Source organism: Silurus aristotelis, assembly GCF_946808225.1.
Source record: "Silurus aristotelis genome assembly, chromosome: 7".
NCBI lineage: Eukaryota > Metazoa > Chordata > Actinopteri > Siluriformes > Siluridae > Silurus > Silurus aristotelis.
Window position 1 is genome coordinate 21,854,914 of NC_139580.1, and position 22,417 is coordinate 21,877,330.

General features: G+C 36.8%; 1 protein-coding gene, 1 long non-coding RNA gene and 2 pseudogenes across 10 annotated transcripts; 1 reads left to right on the top strand and 3 right to left on the bottom strand.

The window, feature by feature from the left end:
• Window positions 1-996: 996 nt before the first annotated feature.
• LOC310728840 (UDP-glucuronosyltransferase 2C1 pseudogene) lies at window positions 997-12,435 on the bottom strand (annotated as a pseudogene). 2 transcript variants are annotated; one of them, XR_014538385.1, is made up of 3 exons: window positions 12,400-12,435; window positions 11,222-11,282; window positions 997-2,684 (listed from the first exon to the last, which is right to left on the bottom strand). The product of XR_014538385.1 is annotated as a UDP-glucuronosyltransferase 2C1 pseudogene (transcript). The 2 variants fall into 2 exon arrangements; XR_014538386.1 differs by lacking the exons at window positions 11,222-11,282; window positions 12,400-12,435 and adding an exon at window positions 6,333-7,412.
• Window positions 2,696-21,572, top strand: LOC310728843. Its single transcript, XR_014534354.1, has 2 exons — window positions 2,696-5,399; window positions 20,281-21,572. It is a non-coding gene; the product is annotated as an uncharacterized lncRNA (long non-coding RNA).
• LOC310728838 (UDP-glucuronosyltransferase 2C1 pseudogene) lies at window positions 8,022-12,434 on the bottom strand (annotated as a pseudogene). Of its 2 annotated transcripts, none has more exons than XR_014538387.1 (2): window positions 12,400-12,434; window positions 8,022-10,051 (listed from the first exon to the last, which is right to left on the bottom strand). The product of XR_014538387.1 is annotated as a UDP-glucuronosyltransferase 2C1 pseudogene (transcript). The 2 variants fall into 2 exon arrangements; XR_014538388.1 differs by having other exon boundaries at window positions 8,022-10,041; window positions 12,387-12,408.
• Window positions 13,229-21,761, bottom strand: ube2q2 (ubiquitin-conjugating enzyme E2Q family member 2). 5 transcript variants are annotated; one of them, XM_083546672.1, is made up of 13 exons: window positions 21,475-21,761; window positions 18,617-18,721; window positions 18,352-18,474; window positions 18,208-18,264; window positions 17,980-18,123; window positions 17,448-17,529; window positions 17,032-17,095; window positions 16,842-16,934; window positions 16,703-16,768; window positions 15,950-15,998; window positions 15,741-15,836; window positions 15,560-15,626; window positions 13,229-15,275 (listed from the first exon to the last, which is right to left on the bottom strand). In XM_083546672.1, the coding sequence occupies exons 1-13, from the start codon at window positions 21,631-21,633 to the stop codon at window positions 15,244-15,246; spliced, it is 1,137 nt and encodes a 378-aa protein (XP_083402798.1). In that variant the 5' UTR covers window positions 21,634-21,761; the 3' UTR covers window positions 13,229-15,243. The 5 variants fall into 5 exon arrangements, with proteins under 5 accessions (XP_083402798.1, XP_083402797.1, XP_083402799.1 ...); XM_083546671.1 differs by having other exon boundaries at window positions 17,032-17,092; window positions 17,445-17,529; window positions 21,475-21,760; XM_083546673.1 differs by having other exon boundaries at window positions 17,032-17,092; window positions 17,445-17,529; window positions 17,980-18,120; window positions 21,475-21,758.
• Window positions 21,762-22,417: the final 656 nt, after the last annotated feature.

Consider the following 22,417-nt stretch of genomic DNA (forward strand, 5'->3'; position numbering starts at 1 on the left):
TAGGTTGTTTTTAATAGCCTGTTACTGCGTGATATTTTGTCTTTTCGATTTGTGATTCTCTTAACATTTTTGCCATAACAGCTGGTTTATTATTTCTGTAGATTAAGGATAGGGGATAGACACAAATTTGCTGTTCGAATTTATTCAGAGATTTGGAAATTACACTAAAAATCGTGCTTGCAATTGCAAATTAGTTTGCACAAAAATAGTTTGCAAAAATAAGGATTCATGCTATTACATGAAACTGATGTGAAAAGAATTGCATTAGGTAAATGCATGAAGTTTTTAAGTGCATACGTGCATTTTATAGATTTGCAGGTTGTTTAAAAACTAATTAACGTAGTTGTTATATTTATAGTTATATTTCTGGTAAGGGAATTATTGCACAAGAGAACTTCGCTGAGGATCTTTGCACACATGTGCAATGTATGCAAGTATTCATACACTGTTTTAATTTTTTTTTAAACTTATGTAAAACACCGTAAATGAGGGGAAAACCATTTATTTTGATCGGTTATTTAATTCATTATGTGTTCTTATCCACTAGAGGGGGTAAAGACAGTCTCAACATTACCCATAGATCAAAGTACAACAAACAAGTGGCACACTTAATGAATAATTTTACATGCATTAAACATGCTGCATTGTTTCTCTTTTGAGTTGCCACCGTTGTGATTCAATTATTTAGGTATATAATGGTACAATTTATATTTATTTATGGAGTAAAATAATTATGCAGAAGGTCATATATTGCCACCTTATAGCTCGATTGTCTCCTGTATAAACCACAGTTCAAAATACTGACTGTGTGGGGTTTTGTTGCTGTCAACATGGATCCCTCTGTGTCCATATGTGGTTCCTCTGTAAATTACTCCAACCAGAGATAGCATAGAATATAGAATTTTTAAACTTTGAGCAAAATTTACACCTACATTAATAAAATGAAGTCAGTTCTATACCAAATACAGCAATTCCAACTGTGTGAACTTTAACGAATTTGCTTGATAATCAGTTTAATACAAGTGTTGAAATCTTAGTAGATATTTCATACTAATTTTAACTTATACATTGGTACATAATAATTTAAACAAACATATCATTCACATTTGTTTTTCTTTTTGAAGATTAATGTAACACAAAGACATCTCAGTGCCAAAAACATTATCCAGCCACTAATCATCACAACTCCCAACAATGTAAGGATAACATCCACAGAATGATAGGTAATCCAGGACATCCTGAAAGACTGTGTGCGCAGGTGAGGAGCACCTCTATTTCTTATAACGTATTCGATCCAGAAGACTGCACGATCAAGGGGTTTCATGGGCTGGTCATGATGCAGCTGAGACAATTTTTGCATGTTCTCGCTGTAAGATGGATTATACAGCACTTCCTTTAATGCCTCTAAAAATACTGATCTGTCCAAATTAGTAATATCCAAAACCTTAGCTGTTCCCTTTTCTCTCATCCTTGACAGGTTATCGGGCTGATCAAATGCTATAGGTAAACCTAAAATGGGAACCCCATGATAAATAGCCTCCTGAATACCATTGGTTCCTCCATGTGCTACAAAGACCTTAGTCTTGGTGTGTCCAAGTAGGTCATTTTGTGGCATCCAGTTCACTAGTAATGTGTTGTTGCCAAGAGTAGAGGGTCGAGGTCCAGTGTGTCTCCAAATGACCTTCTGAGGCAGTTGGGCAAAGGCAGCTGCAATCTCATTTGTAATGTCATCTATAAGTTCCCCGAAAAGAGTTCCCAAAGACATTATGATGACCCCATGTTCACCTGAACTCTGGACAAACTTTTCTAGATCATCAGGAAGTGGACTTGAGGGCTTGCACTGAAAACCACCCATATATACTACGTTTGGCATTGTGGGTCGTGGAAATTCAAAGGTAAAATCATTTCTCATGAGCCAGATATCTGCATTCTGAAACAGGGAAAAGTAATCAACATCGGGTCCAAAGTATTTCTGACAAAACTCCTTGTAATGATGGCCAAAATAGTTTAACTGTTGATAGTTAGTCATGAAATAAATCAACACATTTGTTACTCGCTGAGTAAAAGTCATTTTGTCTGTTAGTTCTGCACCAGGAAAAGGCACATAAGACAGAGGTGATGGAGCAATAGCAAAATGACCTTCTCCAAGAACAGTCCAACGAACATTAAGCACAAGAGGGAGGCCAAGTTTGTGTGCAAGTAGCACACCGCCTCCCATAGCAGGGTCAGCTAAAAGCATATCATAGTTAGCCTGCTGCAAAGAGTTCATCAAGGTCTCATTTTCAAATATCTTGGTGGTCATGTTACAAACCAGCTCATGAACCTTAGAGAACTTTTTCAGAACCTCCACTCCAAACATGATTTTGTTCCAAGAAGATCTTTTGTTGTCCAGCGTTTGTAGCGAAATAGCCACAAAACTGTTCAGAAAGTTACTATTATATTCACCCATATCAACAGTGATGTAACTGTAGTAGGGTGACTCTTTAATATACATATTGTTTGAACCACGAATGACTGTGATGTTGTGGCCTCTTGAATATAATTCTGTAATGAGAACTTTCATATTAATCCAGTGGCTTCCATCCACCGGATATACCAGAATTTTTCCAGAATAGACTCCAGATGGAACAGATAACAGGGACAATATGATAAGAAGGGCTGAGTGACACATCTTATTTCAGGACCTATAGACAGAATAAAATATATTATACACTATATATTATATATTATATAACAATATGCATTATTGTTAAACATTGTTATTTAAAAAAATAAAAAAGATTAGGTTTTGTTACACGGATTTTGTTTTGATGCACATGTGTACTTTAAATGTGTAAATAGATTACTGTAATCCTTTTTACATGAGGAATATAGTTAAAATTATACATTCTCTCGGTTTAAGGATTAAGTTGAAGATCGCAAGTTTGGCACCTCACACTTTGTGTGTGGTGTCACTGTTTTTTCCATTATTATTATTATTATTATTATTATTATTATTATTATTATTATTATTATTAAACATACTCATCAGTGCCAGGGGTATTAAAAAGAAACTAAAGTTAGTCATGTTAAAATTTTGTTATAAAATTAAAAAAATTTATTCGTGAGCCGCTAGAAAGGTACTTGGTGTGACATCTGGAAATAGAAAGGAAGACAGAGAGACGTGGTGGTGGAATGAGGAAGTGCAGGAGAGCATTAGGGGAAAGAGGTTGGCAAAACAGAAGTGGGATTGACAGAGTGATGAGAAAAGTAGGCAAGAGTACAAGGAGATGCGGCAGCAGGTAAAGAGGGATGTGGCGAAAGCCAAGGAAATGGCATATGAGGAGCTGTATGAGATGTTGGACTATATGTATGTGACAAATAAAATTTAATTTGATTTGATTTGACTAAGGAAGGAGAAAAGGATTTATACAGATTGGCCAGGCAGAGAAACCAAGCTGGGAAGGATGTGCTGCAAGTTAGAGCAATAAAGGATAGAGATGGAAATGTGTTGCCTAGAGAGGAGAGTGTGTTGAGAAGATAGAGGGAGTATTTTGAGAAGCTGATGAAAGAGGAGAATGAGAGAGAGAAGGTTGGATGGTGTAGAGTTGGTGAAGCAGGAAGTTGATAGGATCAGTAAGGAGGAAGTGAGAGCAGATATTAAGAGGATGAAGAGTGGAAAGTTGGTAGGACCAGATGACATACCGGTAAAAGCATGGAGCATGGAGATGTTTAGGCGAGATGGCAGTGGAGTTTTTAACCAGATTGTTTACCAAGATTCTGGAATGTGAGAGGATACCTGAGGAATGGAAAAGGAGTGTGCTGGTACCGATTTTTAAGAATAAGGGAGATGTGGACCTGCAGTAACTACAGGGGAATAAAGTTATGGGAAAGAGTAGTCAAGCCAGGCTGAGACAGAGTGCCAAGAGAGGAGTTGTGGTACTGTATGAGGAAGTAAGGTGTGTCAGAAAACTATGTGAGGGTGGTGCAGGACATGTATGAGGACATTGTGACAGCAGTGAAGTGTGCAGGAACAACAGACTGGTTCAAGGTGAAGGTTGGACTGCATCAAGGATCGGCACTGAGCCCTTTCCTGTTTGCAGTGGTGATGGACATGTTGACAGACGAGGTCAGACAGAAGTCTCCATGGACTATGATGTTTGCGGATGATATTGTGATTTGTGGTGAGAGTAGGGAGAAGGTGGAGAAGAGCCTGGAGAGGTGGAGGTACATGCTGGAGAGAAGCGGAATGAAAGTCAGTAGGAGGAAGACAGAGTACATGTGCGTAAATGAGAGGGAGGGCAGTGGAGTGGTGTGGTTGCAGGTTGAAGAGGTGGAGAAGGTGGAGGAGTTCAGGTAACCGGGTTTCAACAGTGCAAAGTAATGGAGAGTGTGTTAGAAAAGTTAAGGGAAGAGTGCAGGCAGGGTGGAGCGGGTGGAAAAGATTGATAGCAGGAGTGATTTGTGATAGAAGAGTATCTGCGAGAGTGAAAGGGAAAGTTTATTGGACTGTGGTGAGACCTGCGATGTTGTATGGTTTAGAGACAGTGGCATTGAGTAAAAGACAGGAGGTGGAGCTGAAGGTAGCAGAGTTGAAGATGTTTAGGTTTTTGTTGAAAGTGACAAGGATGGACAGGATTAGAAATTAGTTTATTAGAGGGAAAGCGCATGTAGGACGTTTTGGAGACAATGTGAGGGAGGCGAGATTGAGATGGTTTGGACATGTGCAGAGGGACATGGGGTATATCGGTAGGAGAATGCAGAGGATGGAGCTACCAGGAAGGAGAAAAAGAGATTATTATTATTATCATTATTATTGTTGTTAGTATTATTTATTTTAAACAAATTTTTCCGATTTTGGGACATTTTAAGAATAAGGTTTAATAGTGAAGGTTATTGTGTGAGTGTAACTCCATCTACAAGTGTGAAATTGTCTGAAATGTTTTTTGGAGAATCTAGTGCATTTCTTCTGGAGAATCTGACTGACACACTTCAATCTGTTTTTGTATGTGAAACACATTAAAATGCAGTGGTGGGAGGTCAGGGTCAGCAAAGCCTTCTCTGCTGGCCTAAACACTATCAGAAGCACTGACCTACATTTACAACCTAAATTCTAATATTTGTTCCATGAAATTGTATTAATTTATTCCCAACAGTTTATTATCTTCATTTCGTAGTGTTTCTCTTGGCTGCACTGCTTGAATGTGGATGTCAGATTTTTTGCCCAATCAGATTTCCACCTCTATGTGCTGCCATGTCAATCTAATCTGCCCAAAGATAGACATCATGAGGAGGTTGGTCAACCCCGAAGCTAGTTAGCTTGTCTCAGCCTGGGAAATGGTTTGTTTACCACTTTCAGACCAGTGAATACGGGATTACAGCCTCTGAGGAGCAGTGCAAATTATGACTCTGCATCTCTGGTGAGTAGGTTGTATTTTATTTAAATGTATTTATGTTTTTGTCATGTTATTAGACAAATATTGATTTTGAACTGTTTCAGATAATGTAGGTGGCACAGTTGCGGTTGTAGAGTAGAGGTTTGAAATTGTAACTGGGTTTCTTGCTTTAGTAAAATGATATTCACCCTCCATATGTGAAATGCCTCTCTCTCTGTAATGCCACGTGTTGTTATATTGCGTTTTTGTATTTTATTGATAGTTTCTTTAATTGCAACGTGATGGTGGTGGTATTAAGAGTTGGATTAAGTCGGGCAAGTCCCCACTGAAAGCCCAGGTATCAAATGCACGGCCCGCCACTGTTTAAATTTTTTGAAATGTCTTTTTTAAAGCATGAATTAGGCTTTTGAAGAGTACTTTCTCCTATCTCTAAGACTATATAAGCCCCACTTCTTGAAAATTAGTTATAATCCTAAAGTGTACTATAATTAAACATGCCAGAATGGTGATGCATTACAGGATAAAATGGGTATATAATGTGGGGAAAAAAACTATTGTTAACATGTAAAAGAAGCATTGAAAACATTGAAACAGTCAGTGCCCAAAATGCAAAGAATATTATTGTATAAATTTATCTACAGTGTTTTAGTAGTAAATGTTTAATTGATTTGAATGTAGCTTTATTATAATGAACCAGACACCATTTTTGTCCTAGAAGGTAGATTTCAGTTGAGATTTATACATAGTTGAAATGACACTGACTGCTAGTTCTAGAGCTGCCATCAACTAATTCATAAGTTAATTTAAAAGTTGTCCATCTTAAATTGTTCTTCTTTGTTGTTGTTGTTATTATAATTATTATATGGTACAAATTCAATTTATATAAAATAAATAAATAAATAAATAAATAAATAAATAAATAAATAAATAACCACAAAGTGAGTTACAGATACTCACCTAAGCAAAACTAAATCTTGCTGGTTGCCTAGAACTTCAGGATTTTGTGAAAAGCCTTCTGGAAATTGATACTGCTCACACTAAGCATGTACATAGGAAAAAAAAACCCATGTGAATGCACGTGTGGTGCGAGAGCTTATCAGTTACAATTAGACCTGGGAAAGAACTATAAACAGTACCTCTGAACATAATGTCCAAAGATCATGTTCTAGTGCTTAAAAGGGTGAAACCACTTTACGCGTCTGATATGCTCAATAGCTATAAAGCTATTCAATTACGTAAACAGCAAATGGTTATGTGTATCTAAATGATTTTTATTTACACAACAGCCAAACAAAAGGCTATATTTGTTAAAAAATCTAAACTGTGATTATATTATGATGTTGGTTATCTGGCTTGTGGTGTTGCTCAAGTCAGACTTTGAAAGAAGCTCAAGTTACCATTCAAGCGATTCCACCCAAATCAAGCACATTAATGATTGGCATAGTAAAATAAATAGTATATGAAAAAATTTATTGTTTATTAATAAAAGGATGGATAGACAGACAGACAGACAAACAGACTGAATGACATTTAAAGAACATGCAGTTCAGAAGTATAAATATTTTCAGTACAAAAGATGCCTGTCAAAGCCCACTGTAGTTTATTGTATAAAAAATTTGTCCTGCTTTCTGATGATTATAAACGTTATACGGTCTCAGTAAAGCTGCTGTTGACAATGCAGTTTTATATTTGACTTGACCAACTGAATTAATTTAAAAGCTGATATTGTTTTCTATACTGTTTTCTCACTCTAGTTTAGTGTTTTACTCTGATTTCTCAGCTGGGGTGGGTTCTTCTTTATCAAGACACAAAGTTAGGGTAGTCACCCCTAGCATTGTGCAAGCTGTGGAATTATTGCACAGGCACTGTGATAACATAATCCCTAAACCCAGGCCATAGAAACATGAATATGAATATAAATGTTAATTACAGACAATTAATATAAAGTAATATAGGATACTAGTTGCTGACTAGATTGCTGCAGACCTCTGGCCCGGGAAATATTTATGAATTATATTAAACAAAAGCAATTTGTTTCTTCTCAATTTAATACACACAAACACATGCTAAACACATTTGATTTTTGTTTTTTTGTTTATTTATATATTTTTTTAACAAAGTGTTTGCATAAACTGGGTAGTTCAATAGCATATTTGCAATTCAATTACACACATCAACAACCCTTGTAAAATACTTTATTCATAAACTTGGTGCCGGTTTACAAATCTACTGCACATGATCCAAGTTCTTCAATAGTAATTATATCTGCTGTGATGCTGCAGTATAAATTTATTCACGGATTTGAAAATTACACTAACTTATGTTTGCATGTACAAACAAATGACAAGTTAGTTTGCACAAAAGCTACATGGAACTGATGTACATATTTGCATTAGGTAAATTTAATACCTTTTTAGTGCATATGTGCATTTTATAAATTTGCAGGTGTTGCATTTACTGACTAAATTACGTATCTGTTAAGAGAACAACTGCACCAGAGGACTTTACTGAGGATCATTGCAAAAATATGCAATGTATGCAAGTATTGATTATTATACTCATTTGATATTAATTTTAATTTTTTGAAACTTACGGAAAACACCGTAAATGATGGGAAACACATTTATACAATTAGACATTCCCAAAAAAAGCTGCATGTTTTTATTGTCACATTTATGTTGTGAAACAATTACTTAGGTATATAATGATACAATTTATATTTACTTATGGAGTGAAATAGCTATGTAGCAGGTAATATGTTGCCATCGCACGGATCTATGGTCTCCTGTTAGAGCCACAGTTCAGAATACTGTCTGTTTGGAGTTTCATGGGGTCCCCCTGTGTTAAGTGTGTTTCTTCTGTAAGTTATTCCAACCAGAGAGAGCATAGAATATTGGATTCAGAAATTGTTATAATAATATTGAATTGAGCAATATTTACTTCTACCTTAATACAATGAAGTCAGTTCTATGTTGTGTAAATTGTAACAAATTTGCTTGATAATCAAGATTTAAAAAGAGTAAAAATCTTAGTAGATATTTCATACTAATTTCAACTTATACATTGGTACATAATTATTTAAACAAGCATATCATTCACATTTGGTTTTCTTTTTGAAGATTAATGTAACACAAAGACATCTCAGTGCCAAAAACATTATCCAGCCACTAATCAGCACAACCCCCAACAATGTAAGGATAACATCCACAGAATGATAGGTAATCCAGGACATCCTGAAAGACTGTGTGCGCAGGTGAGGAGCACCTCTATTTCTTATAACGTATTCGATCCAGAAGACTGCACGATCAAGGGGTTTCATGGGCTGGTCATGATGCAGCTGAGACAATTTTTGCATGTTCTCTCTGTAAGATGGATTATACAGCACTTCCTTTAATGCCTCTAAAAATACTGATCTGTCCAAATTAGTAATATCCAAAACCTTAGCTGTTCCCTTTTCTCTCATCCTTGACAGGTTATCGGGCTGATCAAATGCTAGAGGTAAACCTAAAATGGGAACCCCATGATAAATAGCCTCCTGAATACCATTGGTTCCTCCATGTGCTACAAAGACCTTAGTCTTGGTGTGTCCAAGTAGGTCATTTTGTGGCATCCAGTTCACTAGTAATGTGTTGTTGCCAAGAGTAGAGGGTCGAGGTCCGGTGTGTCTCCAAATGACCTTCTGAGGCAGTTGGGCAAAGGCAGCTGCAATCTCATTTGTAATGTCATCTATAAGTTCCCCGAAAAGAGTTCCCAAAGACATTATGATGACCCCATGTTCACCTGAACTCTGGACAAACTTTTCTAGATCATCAGAAAGTGGACTTGAGGGCTTGCACTGAAAACCACCCATATATACTACGTTTGGCATTGTGGGTCGTGGAAATTCAAAGGTAAAATCATTTCTCATGAGCCAGATATCTGCATTCTGAAACAGGGAAAAGTAATCAACATCGGGTCCAAAGTATTTCTGACAAAACTCCTTGTAATGATGGCCAAAATAGTTTGAATGTTGATAGTTAGTCATGAAATAAATCAACACATTTGTCACTCGCTGAGTAAAAGTCATTTTGTCTGTTAGTTCTGCACCAGGAAAAGGCACATAAGACAGAGGTGATGGAGCAATAGCAAAATGACCTTCTCCAAGAACAGTCCAACGAACATTAAGCACAAGAGGGAGGCCAAGTTTGTGTGCAAGTAGCACACCGCCTCCCATAGCAGGGTCAGCTAAAAGCATATCATAGTTAGCCTGCTGCAAAGAGTTCATCAAGGTCTCATTTTCAAATATCTTGGCGGTCATGTTACAAATCTGTTTATGAATCTCAGAGAACATTTTCATAACCTCCACTCCAAAGATGATTTTGTTCCAAGCTAAAATTTTGTAAGGATGCGTTTGTAGTGACACAGACAAAAGATTGTTCCAATATTCTTCATTATATTCACCCATATCAACAGTGATGTAACTGTAGTAGGGTGATTCTTTAATATACATATTGTCTGAACTGCGAATCACTGTGATGTTGTGGCCTCTTGAATATAATTCTGTAATGAGAACTTTCATATTAATCCAGTGGCTTCCATCCACTGGATATACCAGAATCTTTCCAGAATAGACTCCAGATGGAACAGAAAACAGGGACAATATTATAAGAAGGGCTGAAAAATACATCTTTCAAGACCTATAAATAAAAAAACAGAAAAAAAGCTTGAATAATATGCATTATAAAATAAGCCTTTTGTGTAAAATATAGAATATACACAAAATATCGCATAATATAGAAAAATATGAATGATCGTAAATGTAAAATGAATGTAAAAAAAATTATAATGTACAACAAAATATAAAGAAATTAATTATTTAAACTTAACTTGTGATTCAGACTCTTATTTGCTGATCAGTCACAGTTTTAATGGTAATCTAGCGGAAAGGGTCTTGGAGCGTTGATTATAAATATCTCTTGTTTAACTGATTTAGAAGTGGGAGGTGCTCTGATTATTATCTACACCCACTCCATTAAAGCTGGCACGTTCTTTGATATATTGAAAAAAAAAGACCTGAGTGCAGTGGAAACGCTGTATTACAGTTGTTCCTAAAAATCTGACAAAATATGAGCAGCTATTGAACAGTTAATTCATTGTAAAAAAATGTATATAAATTTGCTGGTACACGAGCCAAAAAAAAAGAGAGAAATGAGCAGTTACAATCTATTAAAGCTTATTTGCCATTAACTTTGTGAATGCACCTGTAAATGGCACCAGGAAGCTCACTAAAATTACATACAAGATGTCTGTATAGTTTTTTGGAGAACCTGCTGCAGCTCATCTGGACAGTCTGACTAACACAGGTTTTTGTTTAGTACTTTATCCTATCTAAAAGAATATATAACCTCCAGCTCTTGCAAAGATAATCCTTAAATGGTGTTTCATTACATGATTAAAAGGGTATGTAAGCTAATGTGGAAAAAAAGCAGTTAATATATAAATGTAGCATTCAAAATATTGTTACTGATCCAATCCGTCCCCAAAATGCAAATACAATGATTGTATTCATTTATCTACAGTGTTTTAATAGTAAACATTTTTATTATTTGAGTGTAGATTAATTGTAATAAGACAGACACAATTTTTGTCTTGGAAGGTAGATTTTAGCTGAGATTTATACAAATACCCGAAAGGACAACGACTGCTAGTTCCAGAGGTGCCAACAACTGGACACATTTATATATATATATAAAAAAAAACATTTAAAAGTGGTCCACAATAAATTCGTCTTCGGTATTATTATTATACATATTAATTTTATTTTTTTTTCTCTAAAATGAACCACAAAGAGAATTACAGATACTCACCTAAGCAAAAACAGAACTTGCCTAGAACAGGAGTATGTAAAGAATCTTCAGGAAATGGATACTGCGTACATTAAGCATGTAGATAAAGAAAAAAAAAAAGAAAAAACAATGTTAGTGCACGAGCAGTGCGAGAGCTCATCAGTGACATTCAGACCTGGAAAGCAGTGTACACAGTACATCTGAACATAATGTCCCAAGATCATGTTCTAATGATAAAAGGGTAAAACCACTTTCCCCTTCTGATATGCTCTATAAAGTTATTCAGTTACGTAAGCAACGCAACGGTTATGTGTATCTTAATGAATTCTCATCTACACAACAGTCAACCAAAAGCCTTTATTTGTTCAAAAATCTAAACTGTGATTATATTATGATGATGATGGTTATCTGGGTTGTGGTGGTGTTTAAGTCAGACTTTGAAAGAAGCTCTTCATTAACCACATTCAAGATTGGCATAGAAAATAAATGGTGTATAGAGAAATGAATGGTTTAATACAAAAATAGATACATAAACAGATAAGCAGACCGACATCTAAAGAACCGTCTCTAGGTTACGAACGTAACCCTAGTTCCCCGAGGGAACGAGACGTTGCGTCGAAACGCTATGGGAACCACGTGTGAAATCTAGCCAATAGGCAAGCCGTGACGTCATAGACAGGCGACGTCGCGTAAACCAGGAAGCTACAAGATGGCTGTGCGGTGGTAGCGACATTAGCTTCTGCAAAGAGAGAAGGTAAGCGCCGCAGGGATGCAGGGAGTGTGGCAGGGAGTGTGGCACGGAGACGCAGCGTCTCGTTCCCTCGGGGAACAGGGGTTACGTTCGTAACCTAGAGACGTTCCCGTTCAGGAACTCGAACTGCGTCGAAACGCTATGGGAACGAGTGTCCAATCACGCCACACTGACCAGACCCTGCCTCGTAACCCCTGGTCGGGGGCTATAAACAGAGGAGGGCAGAATGCCTGTAACAAGACACATCGTGTGGGAGCACACAGCCTCGTGTAAAGAAACACTCTAAAGCCGAGAGAGCCGACTAAGCACGCTCCTAAGCTAAGCAAACAACACATCGGCTGCGTGTCCCCCTCCCCGAAATGAATCGGGGCAAGCAGGAAACACGCAGACGGAATTCTGCCTGCATATAAGCTCATGACTGCACAGATAACACACTCAAAGCGCTTACCTGAACGAGCAGAAGCTAATGTCGCTACCACCGCACAGCCATCTTGTAGCTTCCTGGGTTACGCGACGTCGCCTGTCTATGACGTCACGGCTTGCCTATTGGCTAGATTTCACACGTGGTTCAGAGCGTGGTCACGCCGGGGCGTTCCCATAGCGTTTCGACGCAGCTCGAATTCCTGAAGGGGAAATACAGTTTACAAACCTACAGTAGTTTATTAAATCAAAAATAAACAAATTTACAATAAGAATATCTTTTGGTCCTGCTCTTTCTCGTGATGATATTAACTTCATAAGGCTTCAGTACAGCTGATGTTGACGTTTGTTACGGGGTAGGGGCTTGAGGGCTGGGAGCAGCCTGGTAAAATGCTTCAGTCTGACCAACTGAATGAATTTTAAAACTGATTATTTTAAATGTAAAAAATTATTCATTAATAATTATTTATTTTCTAAAGAGTTTTCCTTTTTTACTGTTTTAGATTGGAAGTTTTAAATTTCTCTGTAGCCACCCCTAGCATTGCGCAACCTGTGGAATCACTGCAGGGCCAAATAGATAAGACAAGCCTTTAACCCAGACCACAGAATCATAAATATGCATATAAAAGATCATTGAAGAATTCATACAGAGTAATGTAGGTTACTAGTTACTGACCCTGTTGATGGGGATGTCTGGCCCTTTGCATATTCATACACAATATTAAACAAATGATTTTTTTTCTGATTAATAGAATACACAGAACTGCTTTTCAGACTTTTTTTTTTTTTTTTTGTTAGTTTTTTTTTCAAAAACCAGGTAGTTCAATGACACATTTTCAATTAAATTACAAAACAACTGTTGTAAAATTCTTTATTCATAAACTTGATGCAAGTTTACAAAATTTACTGTACATGATCAAAGTTCTCTTGCAAATGAAAAGAACAACCTGAATGCATGCCAAAAGAATAATTCCACCATGCGATGGCACCAATAAAAAAAAAGAAAGTAAGAACACAGTCATTAGTTAGGCTGAGGTCAGTATTTAAAATATCCATTCATACTTGGTAGGACAACAAACATAGCATTACTTAAATAAAAACAAAACAAACAAAAAAAAAAACACAGCATACCAGGTGGATCCTGATTACAAGGTGCAGATGTGTTAAATTTAAAACTTAACTTAAAAATCAAACAGCGACTTTGCAGTAACAGAGTATGACTAACCTGGGGTGAACACTAAAACCCGGAGATACATTTAAAGACTGTGCTCAGCTGTGCTTCTCTTAGAGTGCAAATGCCATTGTAACCTTCAAGACACCTTACTTAATACTCCTGTTCACCAAACATTTACTTGACAGGTTGATTTTATTTCACAGATTTACAGATCAGCAAGCTATTGTTAGATGGGGCTTTTCTGTAATCATGAATAGTTTAGAGTCTGGACATGACTCCAACCCTTAATGTTTATTACTGAGGCACATTTTTATACTCTGTGCAAAAAAAGCCAAGTAGTTTAACCTTGGGCCATTTCCTAAAACAAAAATTACAATACTAGGAGACAATGAAGTTGGGAAGGAAACAGTTACAAATAATCATAATGAAACCATGATCCTTGCTATTTGGTCCTCTGCTGCACTTGGTAAATAAAAAAATTAAAAATACAAACAAAACAGCAGTAACAGAAACGGATTCTTCATTATAGTACACTATATAATGCCTGGTTGTAAAGTCTGTTGAAAACAATAGGCTTTTAATTAAACCAGCTTATGTAAAACTCTAAACCCATTGGTTTTAGGATATAAACCATGGTAATATCAACAATAATAACATCAGTCTAGCAGAGTTCCTGAGGTTTTCCAGGTAATGACAAAATTGAATGTACAATTAGCACTTTACAGCAGTCCAATGTGGGGGGAGGACATCGAAAAGAAGAGTCCTTCTCATTAGGAAACTGGTGGCAGGGTGGGTAACTAAGGGTGGGGGGTGGTTGGGTGAACCAGAAAAATAAGTTGCTGAATTAGTGTCAGTATTATTAAAAATAAAGGACAAGATTTAAAAACAGGCATGGATTAAGGTAATAAGGAATGACTATTTGACAACCTCAGAATTAAACAAATAAATGTTTCTAAAGCCCCTATTGAAGGAAAAAGAAAAAAAAAAAAAAGTTTAGTTGCTTATAATTTTCCACAACATCCAATTAAATATTTTATGATCAAGGTCTTGGCTGTATATCATGGCATAGCCGAAATTCCACATTAACAGCACATTAACGAATACACAGGCAAGTTTCTGTCGAATTAGAGAACATGGCATTTATTTATTTGCATGTTCTCAGGCTTGTGTTTGCTAAACAGACCTCAGATTAAAGACAAGGCTAAAAGCAGGATACAGGGCACAGAGTGGTATTCATCCACAGTTATTAAACTGAAAACTGGAATGAATCCCATACCTTACAATAACCTTAATTTTATTATTACAGAAAATAATATTTTTTCTAAAAGCATTAAACATACTAGCACATTTTAACAACATCGAACACAAAAGTTTTAAAAAGATAGAGCAATGCCTGCAGAGATACATTCTTACATTATTTCATTCGGTTCCAGGCAAAACATTAATCTTTTGGTCGCTAAACATTGCTCGGTGTAAATCACGCATTATTACCAAAGCTGTGTGCTTCAGACACATCCAGCAAGGAAAAAGGTTACACACAGAAGATCGAGTGAAATAAGAGGAACAGACTAAATGGACCTCACACTCCTGCTGAACGAAAGAAATTTAGCGGAATTTTAGAACAATTCAAATGCAAAATAGTTTATCTCAAGTGCCACATTCCCGTAATGATGTGTCGTCATCGTCTTCTACTTCTTCTTAACCATCTTCTTTAGGAGGTGTGTACCAGCCTACAAAAACACACCACAACACTTTTGACAATGCAAGTTGATCCCAAATATCGCCCATAGACACACCACCAAACAAAGTCCCAAAACAAGACCATTCAATAAACTAATATCAGTTTTATAAATGATAATTTGTCTTGTGGGCTGTAATTAATTTGAAAGGTTTCAAAAATCAAAATGATATTTCAGTAGAGGACAAAAGAAAAACAAACTCTAGCAATAAGTTTGAAAGCACTGTTGTATAACGATAAGAAACAGCAAATTATAAAAATTTTAACAATTCTTACCATTCTTTTCATGGATCTGGACCAAAGACTTATATGACTGTTGCGCTCTGGCAAGATTATACTGGTTCTGTTAGGAGGAAAAAGCAATATTAAAAAAAAAACAATGTTGCATGTTGCAGTTAGCAAATAAATATTTACAAATAAGTGGAGGAAAAAAAGCCAAAAGGCCAGGAATACAAACCTTATTAGCTCCAAATTGTACTCTAGCTTTCCCTTTCACCAGAGTAGCATTGATTTGCATAATGACAGACTCTATGGAATAGGCACTGCTCCAGCCCTGATTGTGCATATGAAAAAGAGAGAGAACGAGAGTGTGTTGATTAGAATGCACATACACAATCAGCAACATGAACTATATCAAAGAGCCATAAAAACATTAGGAATTCTAACCTGTTTTGTTAGTAGTTCCATACATAAGGCCCCTCCACCGAGAACATAGCTAGAAATAATATACAATTTGAAATATTTAAAATAGGAAATGGGCTATAAAATGTATATGGTTGACTTAATAGTACAGCTAATGCACTTATATATTACCTAAAAAGCACTAAATATTTTATTTTTACAAAGGTAGACAAAAATGCCTCCACTTATAACATACATTTTAAACCTTACATTTGCATATGTATTTCTTAAATACAATTACAATGAATACAATAGAAATGAATTAATTTATTAGATCACAGGTTCCCAGTCCTGGAGTATCCCCTGTACTAAAGTGCACACCTGACTTAACAACTGATTAAACAGCCACTCCTAAGCTGAAGTAGCAATGAAAACAATAATATGGGGTACTAAAAGACCAGGGTTGGGAATCTTTGTATTAGAACAAGAGAGCTTTCAATTCTTGAATTTGCTACCAACATATACCACATTAGATCCAAGCTGTAATTAGTTTCATTAGTTATAGAGGTTTGGATTAAACCCATTCAATATATCTGGCGGGTCATATAAGATAACTATAAGAAAACAATAACAAACACAATTACAATGATGTGTTTTGATTTCCATGTGTTTTGATCACTGCAGCCATTTCTTTTATGGAAAAGTTGAATAAGTTGAGATTAAGCTAATAATAAGAAGGATACAGCTGATAAAAATACAAACACACTCTAAAAGCATAAATAAGGTTCTTGTACTGACCCTCCAGAGAGTATAGGAGATACTACTCGTACAAAGGGGGGATCAAAGGGAAAGTTATCCTGTGAAACCAATAGAACGAAATTATTAAAACGTTAAAAGGTGAACACTTAATTAATCAAGTTATTTAGGCAATTAACTCACTTTATAAAAGAAGCTGAGCAGAATATAGTCAACTCCTTCTTTTTCTTTCAAGACTTGCAAGTCACTATGTAATGGACTATCTGGATCTACCCTGTAATACATTGAATTTTCTTAGTTGAAAGCTAGAACAAGCAGTCAAGTCACAAGCATTTATATATCAATATCAATGATGAAATGACTGTACTTACGTCCTCAGCTTTACATGCCATTCATAAAGACTATCATTAACGAGTTCCACTGAATAAATACCTGCATAACATATACACAATACATGACATACCAACACAAACAAAAATAGCTTAATATAAAAAGATATCTATCTATCTATCTATCTATCTATCTATCTATCTATCTATCTATCTATCTATCTATCTATCTATCTATCTATCTATCTATCAACATCATATTAATTAAGAATCATCAAAATCTTGTTTTTCTAGACTTTAAAGTCCATCTTGACTGACATCAAATGACATCTGGGGAAGCATAACTAATTTGGCTCAGTCTGTTAGAGGCATAACTGCATAAGCATCACATTTCTCCCCAAAACACCCCTATACCCATTTATGTATATGTACAACACACAAAACTGTATCTTTACCCATCTTGTAACTCGGTGACCTATAGATCTCCCTGAGTTCCTTCATAAGACGGTCTGAGGCTTGAACAGAGCCTGACACTGCACCCTAAAGATCATAAAACAAAGACTTTTCAAGAAAATTTATTAATTTTGACATGTAAAAATTGAGATTTTAGAGCAATGTCGAGACCAGGAATATACTTCTTGCAGCAGTACACCTTCTGCATCAAAATCAAGCATTGCTACAGAAATGTGCAGTGTGAATGCTGACCAATTTTAGATGTTCCTGCTCAGTGAAGTGGTCCAGCACTATAACAAGTCACAGACATTTCTGTGAGCCTGTACTAAAATACATAAGGGGATCTTAAATTCAGTAACATCAGTAATATTAGACAATTTTAATAATGGTGCAGCCTTGATTCAGAGGACAACCAAACGATTTTTGTGATAAAAAAAAAATAATTTGGGCAATGAGTTATTGAGAATGGGTGGGATAAGATATTATATTATTCAATCAGGTTCGGTGTTAATGTTTCCACATTCAACTAACACTTACATTCAAGTGATCTTGCCTTTGGGTCTTTCTGATTTTTTCTAGTATAGCAAGGTTCTCCTTTTCTATCCCGTCATCTTCTGACTTCTTGCCTTCTACAGGTTCCTCCACTTTCATCTCATAGTGGTCAAGATCTTCGATGTCCTGCTAATACACACAATGTTTTAAGTCATGTAAGACACTTCATAATAAACAAATAAAAAAAGGCATTTGTATTAAGCCTCAGTCAACCTCAGTCATTTCTTCCTCTTCTTCTTCATCAGATGTTACTTCATCTGTTGTTACATGCTTTTGGCAAATAACAGAAAAAATATTTAAATATAAATAAGACATATTTTTTTCAAAAGCATACAGAAAATGACTGATTTAATTAACCTTTCTCTCATGACTGATTGGTCCAGCAGGAAGAGGCTGGTCCAGCATATCTACATCAGGGTGCCGGGGCAGGTTATACAGCCGACAAAGATCACAGATAAGTCTTTTCAACTGCTGAACGAGCTGAGAGAGAGAAAAATAATAAATTAAACAGTCAATTTCTCCAAGTGCTTATTACACCCCTGTAAGTTACTGAATAGCAGTAATAGATCAAAATCAAAAGAACAACTTGAGGAGACAAGATCTTTTAAGAATCATTTCTTACCAAGGTACTGCCTTTCCGGACATCCTCCAGGCGCTCGAACACCTCAGTCAGGCTCGGATCATCTGATTCCACAAACCATAAAGGGGGAGTTGAGGGGTAAGCCTCCTAAATGCAGAACATGCCTTTAAAATATATCAGCACTTTGACTTTTGATCAAAAAAGTCTTAGTTCTTTCTATGATCAAATCCAGCAGCTCTTCCACAGCAGAAGAAAAAACTGTGTGAACTTTACTGAAGACTTTCTGTCCTTGGTACATAGCAATTTGGTTACCAAATAATAATAATTATTTTTTTAACCTTAAAAACAACATCCTCACAGTCAAGACTGCTTGTGTAGTGCCAGTCATGTTAAGAATTACTTCTTCAGTATTTTTATGTGTAAATAACTTTGCAATATTGTGATTTGTGGTGAGAGTAGGGAGCAGGTAGAGAAGAGCCTGGAAAGGTGAAGGTACACACTGGAGAGAAGGGGAATAAAATTCAGTAGAAGTAAGACAGAGTACATGAGTTTGAATGAGAGGGAGTGCAGTGGAGTGGTGCGGTTGCAGGGAGAGAAGCTGGAGAAGGTGGAGGAATTCAGGTACCTGGGGTCAACAGTGCAAAGTAATGGAGAGTGTGTTAGAGAAGTGAAGAAAAGAGTGCAGGCAGGGTGGAGAAGTGTCAGGAGTGATTTGTGAAAGGGAAAGTTTATAGGACTGTTGTGAGCCCTGCAATGTTGTATGGTTTAGAGACAGAAGCATAAAAAAAGACAGGAGGCTGAGCTGGAGGTGGCAGAGTGGCATTGGGAGTGACAAGGATGGTGTCCTGAACAACACATGAGGACGTTTTGGAGACAAGGTGAGAGAGGCCTGATTGAGCTGGTTTGGACATGCGCAGAAAAGGGACATGGGGTATGTCGGTAGAAGAATGCTGAGGATGGAAAAGCCAGGCAGGAGAAAAAGAGGAAAGCCAAAAAGGAAGTTTATGGATGTGGTGAAAAAGACAAGCAGGTAGCTGGTTCAAAAGAGGCAGATGTAGAGGACAGGGTAGTATGCAGACAGATGATCCACTGTGGAAACCCCTAACAGGAGCAGCCGAAAGTAGAATACTTTTTGTAAATAACTTTGCGCTAACTATATTGACCATAATAAGCTAGTTAACATGCCTTACTTGTTTAAAAAAATTGTTTTGGAACATTGTATTGGAAACACCGGTACACTTAATCATTCATGCAATTACCTAATAAGCCAGTAAGGTGGTGGCAGTGCAATGCATAAAATTCTGGTGATATGCGCCAGCAAACTTTGGATAACGTTTAAATCGGCCACCAAAATAGGGACAAAACATAATCTCAGTCATTCTGACTGTGGAATAATTGTTGATGCCAGATGAGCTAGTTGACTATTTCTATAACTATGGTCCCCAGCCTGAATCTCCAAACCGAACTTGCCTTGTGTCACGTGTCCAGGCTGGTATGGGGTGGTGTAATAATGTGGGAAGTGTTTTTGTCGCACTTTGAGCCTAGTAATACCAATCAATTATCGCTTGAACACCACAGCCTAATAAAGTATTACTGTAATTTCTTCCTAAACACAATTTACCATCTTCTAATCTTCAGCATGATAATGCATCACATCACAAAACAAGTCATCTTGCTTCCAAGACAAGTTACATTTTCTTCAGCAGCAGCATGAAGGAGCAGCTGAAAAGATCTGCAGGAACCGTTATGCACCCATATCTTCCAACATCTTATGGAATCCAAAAGGAATGTAGGCTGATTTGAAAGAAGGCCATACCAAGTATGAGCCTAGTTCACTCTAAGTGTTTATATCTTTTGTATATTTTAGCATATCTGTTAAACACCATTTCGATCTAGATAACAGAACAGATGCCCAGGTTTGGCTGTGAACTAGCTTAATCCTAGCTAGTGGGCATTACAAGATGTCATGAAGTAACTTGTGGGAATTTCAAGATTTCATGAGCTAAAAATCATCAATCTATAAACACAAGATCTTGACTTGACAATCTTTTCCCAGGCTTGACAACTTTATCAGAAGGTGTCAGTTATTGTTACATTACACAAGACGTAAACAAGACTGTACAGACTTTATCTAATGTCTGAAATCCTTGTGCGTGGATTAGACCAAACTGCTACGAATAGTATTCTTGCTAGCTAATTAACCAGCTGGTCGTTGGTACCGACTGTTTGCTTTGTTTTAAAGAGTAGATTAGCACCAGCCACCCAGGCAAGCAGTCACCAATCTGTTAGATAAACTGGTTATAGTGTTGTTACACACCATCAAGGATTTATGCCCTGAAATTAGCCGACACGGGGCCTAATCCAGATCATAAACACTGGGTTGCCATTATTTCTGGGGGAATTCCAGGTCTGCTAACCAGAGTTTATCTTCACAAACAGACTGCTACTAGTTTAGTACAAGTGAAGGAGGTTTAAGTAGCGGACATGTAGCAGTGCATTAGCTGAATAAAGCAGAAGTGTCGCAACGCTTTTGAAACAAGTTACTGCAAACTTTACAGATACACTTTACACTTTAAACATACTCCTGCTGGTTTTTAGGACTCCGTAAACAGATGACCGAACTAAATAATTACCAATGGCGACTATACAGGCACCTGGCCAACTTTAACCACTTGGGAGAACTTCACCCTAAAACCAAACCAATTAGCTTCTTAGATTTATTAGCTTTAAAATAATAAGTTGTGAAATAAATATCAATAGACACAAGTGAGCCTTTATTAGAGCTCGTTTAGAAAAAAATATTTAAATGTGTTATTCATTTAACGTTCATTTTAGCCCACATATGAGGTGTTGTTGATCAGGCTAACTAGCTAGGTGCGTCTTCCCACATCTGCCCTTACCGTAATATTGCAATGGATGATCAGTAGCTTTTCACCAGTCACATTAAACTGACAGCTAAGCTCGTCGGGTTTCCAGTCGATTATTCGAAAACGTTCGTGATTCGGGTCAAAAATCGACTCCAAGAACTTTAATTCGGCCTTAAGCGCCGACACGGACATCTTCCACTCATCTCCAGCCAGGCCGCGGGGGGAGCGAGCGCGCAGCTAGCCTACTAGCTAACAACTAGCACCGCTCTAAGTGCCTATGTTTTTACACCGAGTAACAAAAGAGAGGTGGAGAAAAGAGAGAGACGGAGAGAAGCCCACTTCTATCACTGTCATGAGGGTTAGTGTGTAGTCCCCCGACCTGCCCAGTACTCACTTACATAATCATATGTATACACAATCATATCACTCACTCATTTGATTTTTCTCTCGAATTGCAAAATGTATTTCAGTATTTGACTCATATTCATTCACTCTCTCACTCACTTACACGCTCATCTAATCACTAATTCATTCACTCATATAATCACTTACTTACTCAGAATCATTTATTCATTAACTCACTCACTCACTCACATAATCAGCTAATAATTCACTCATATAATCACTCGCTCACTTACACAATCATTCACTCACATAAATCAATTATTCATATGATCAATTAATCATATAATAGCTCACTCACTCACAATCATTTACAAACTCACTCATATAACTCGCCTACTCATATAATCACCTATTCACTAACTCATGTCATACACTCACTCACAATTTGTTGTTTTCTGTAATGTCAACTCTGAATTACATGTTTACCCTGACTTCTCCAGTACTCATGCATTCACTTACCTGAACTTACATTCATTCATTCATTTTCTCCCGCTTATCCGTAATTCAGGTCGCGGGGGCAGCAGTCTAAGCAGGCCCCTGCCTTCAACTGCTGCCCAATACTCACAGCACC

Bases quoted from the DNA above. Each gene is read 5' to 3' on its own strand.
- ube2q2 (XM_083546672.1), bottom strand. From the start codon at position 21,633: ATGTCCGTGTCGGCGCTTAAGGCCGAATTAAAGTTCTTGGAGTCGATT. The intron at 18,722-21,474 runs GTAAGGGCAGAT...TTCTGCATTTAG, and splicing joins TCATCCATTGCAATATTACG to GAGGCTTACCCCTCAACTCC. The intron at 18,265-18,351 runs GTTAATTAAATC...ATTTGCCAAAAG, and splicing joins CAATCAGTCATGAGAGAAAG to CATGTAACAACAGATGAAGT.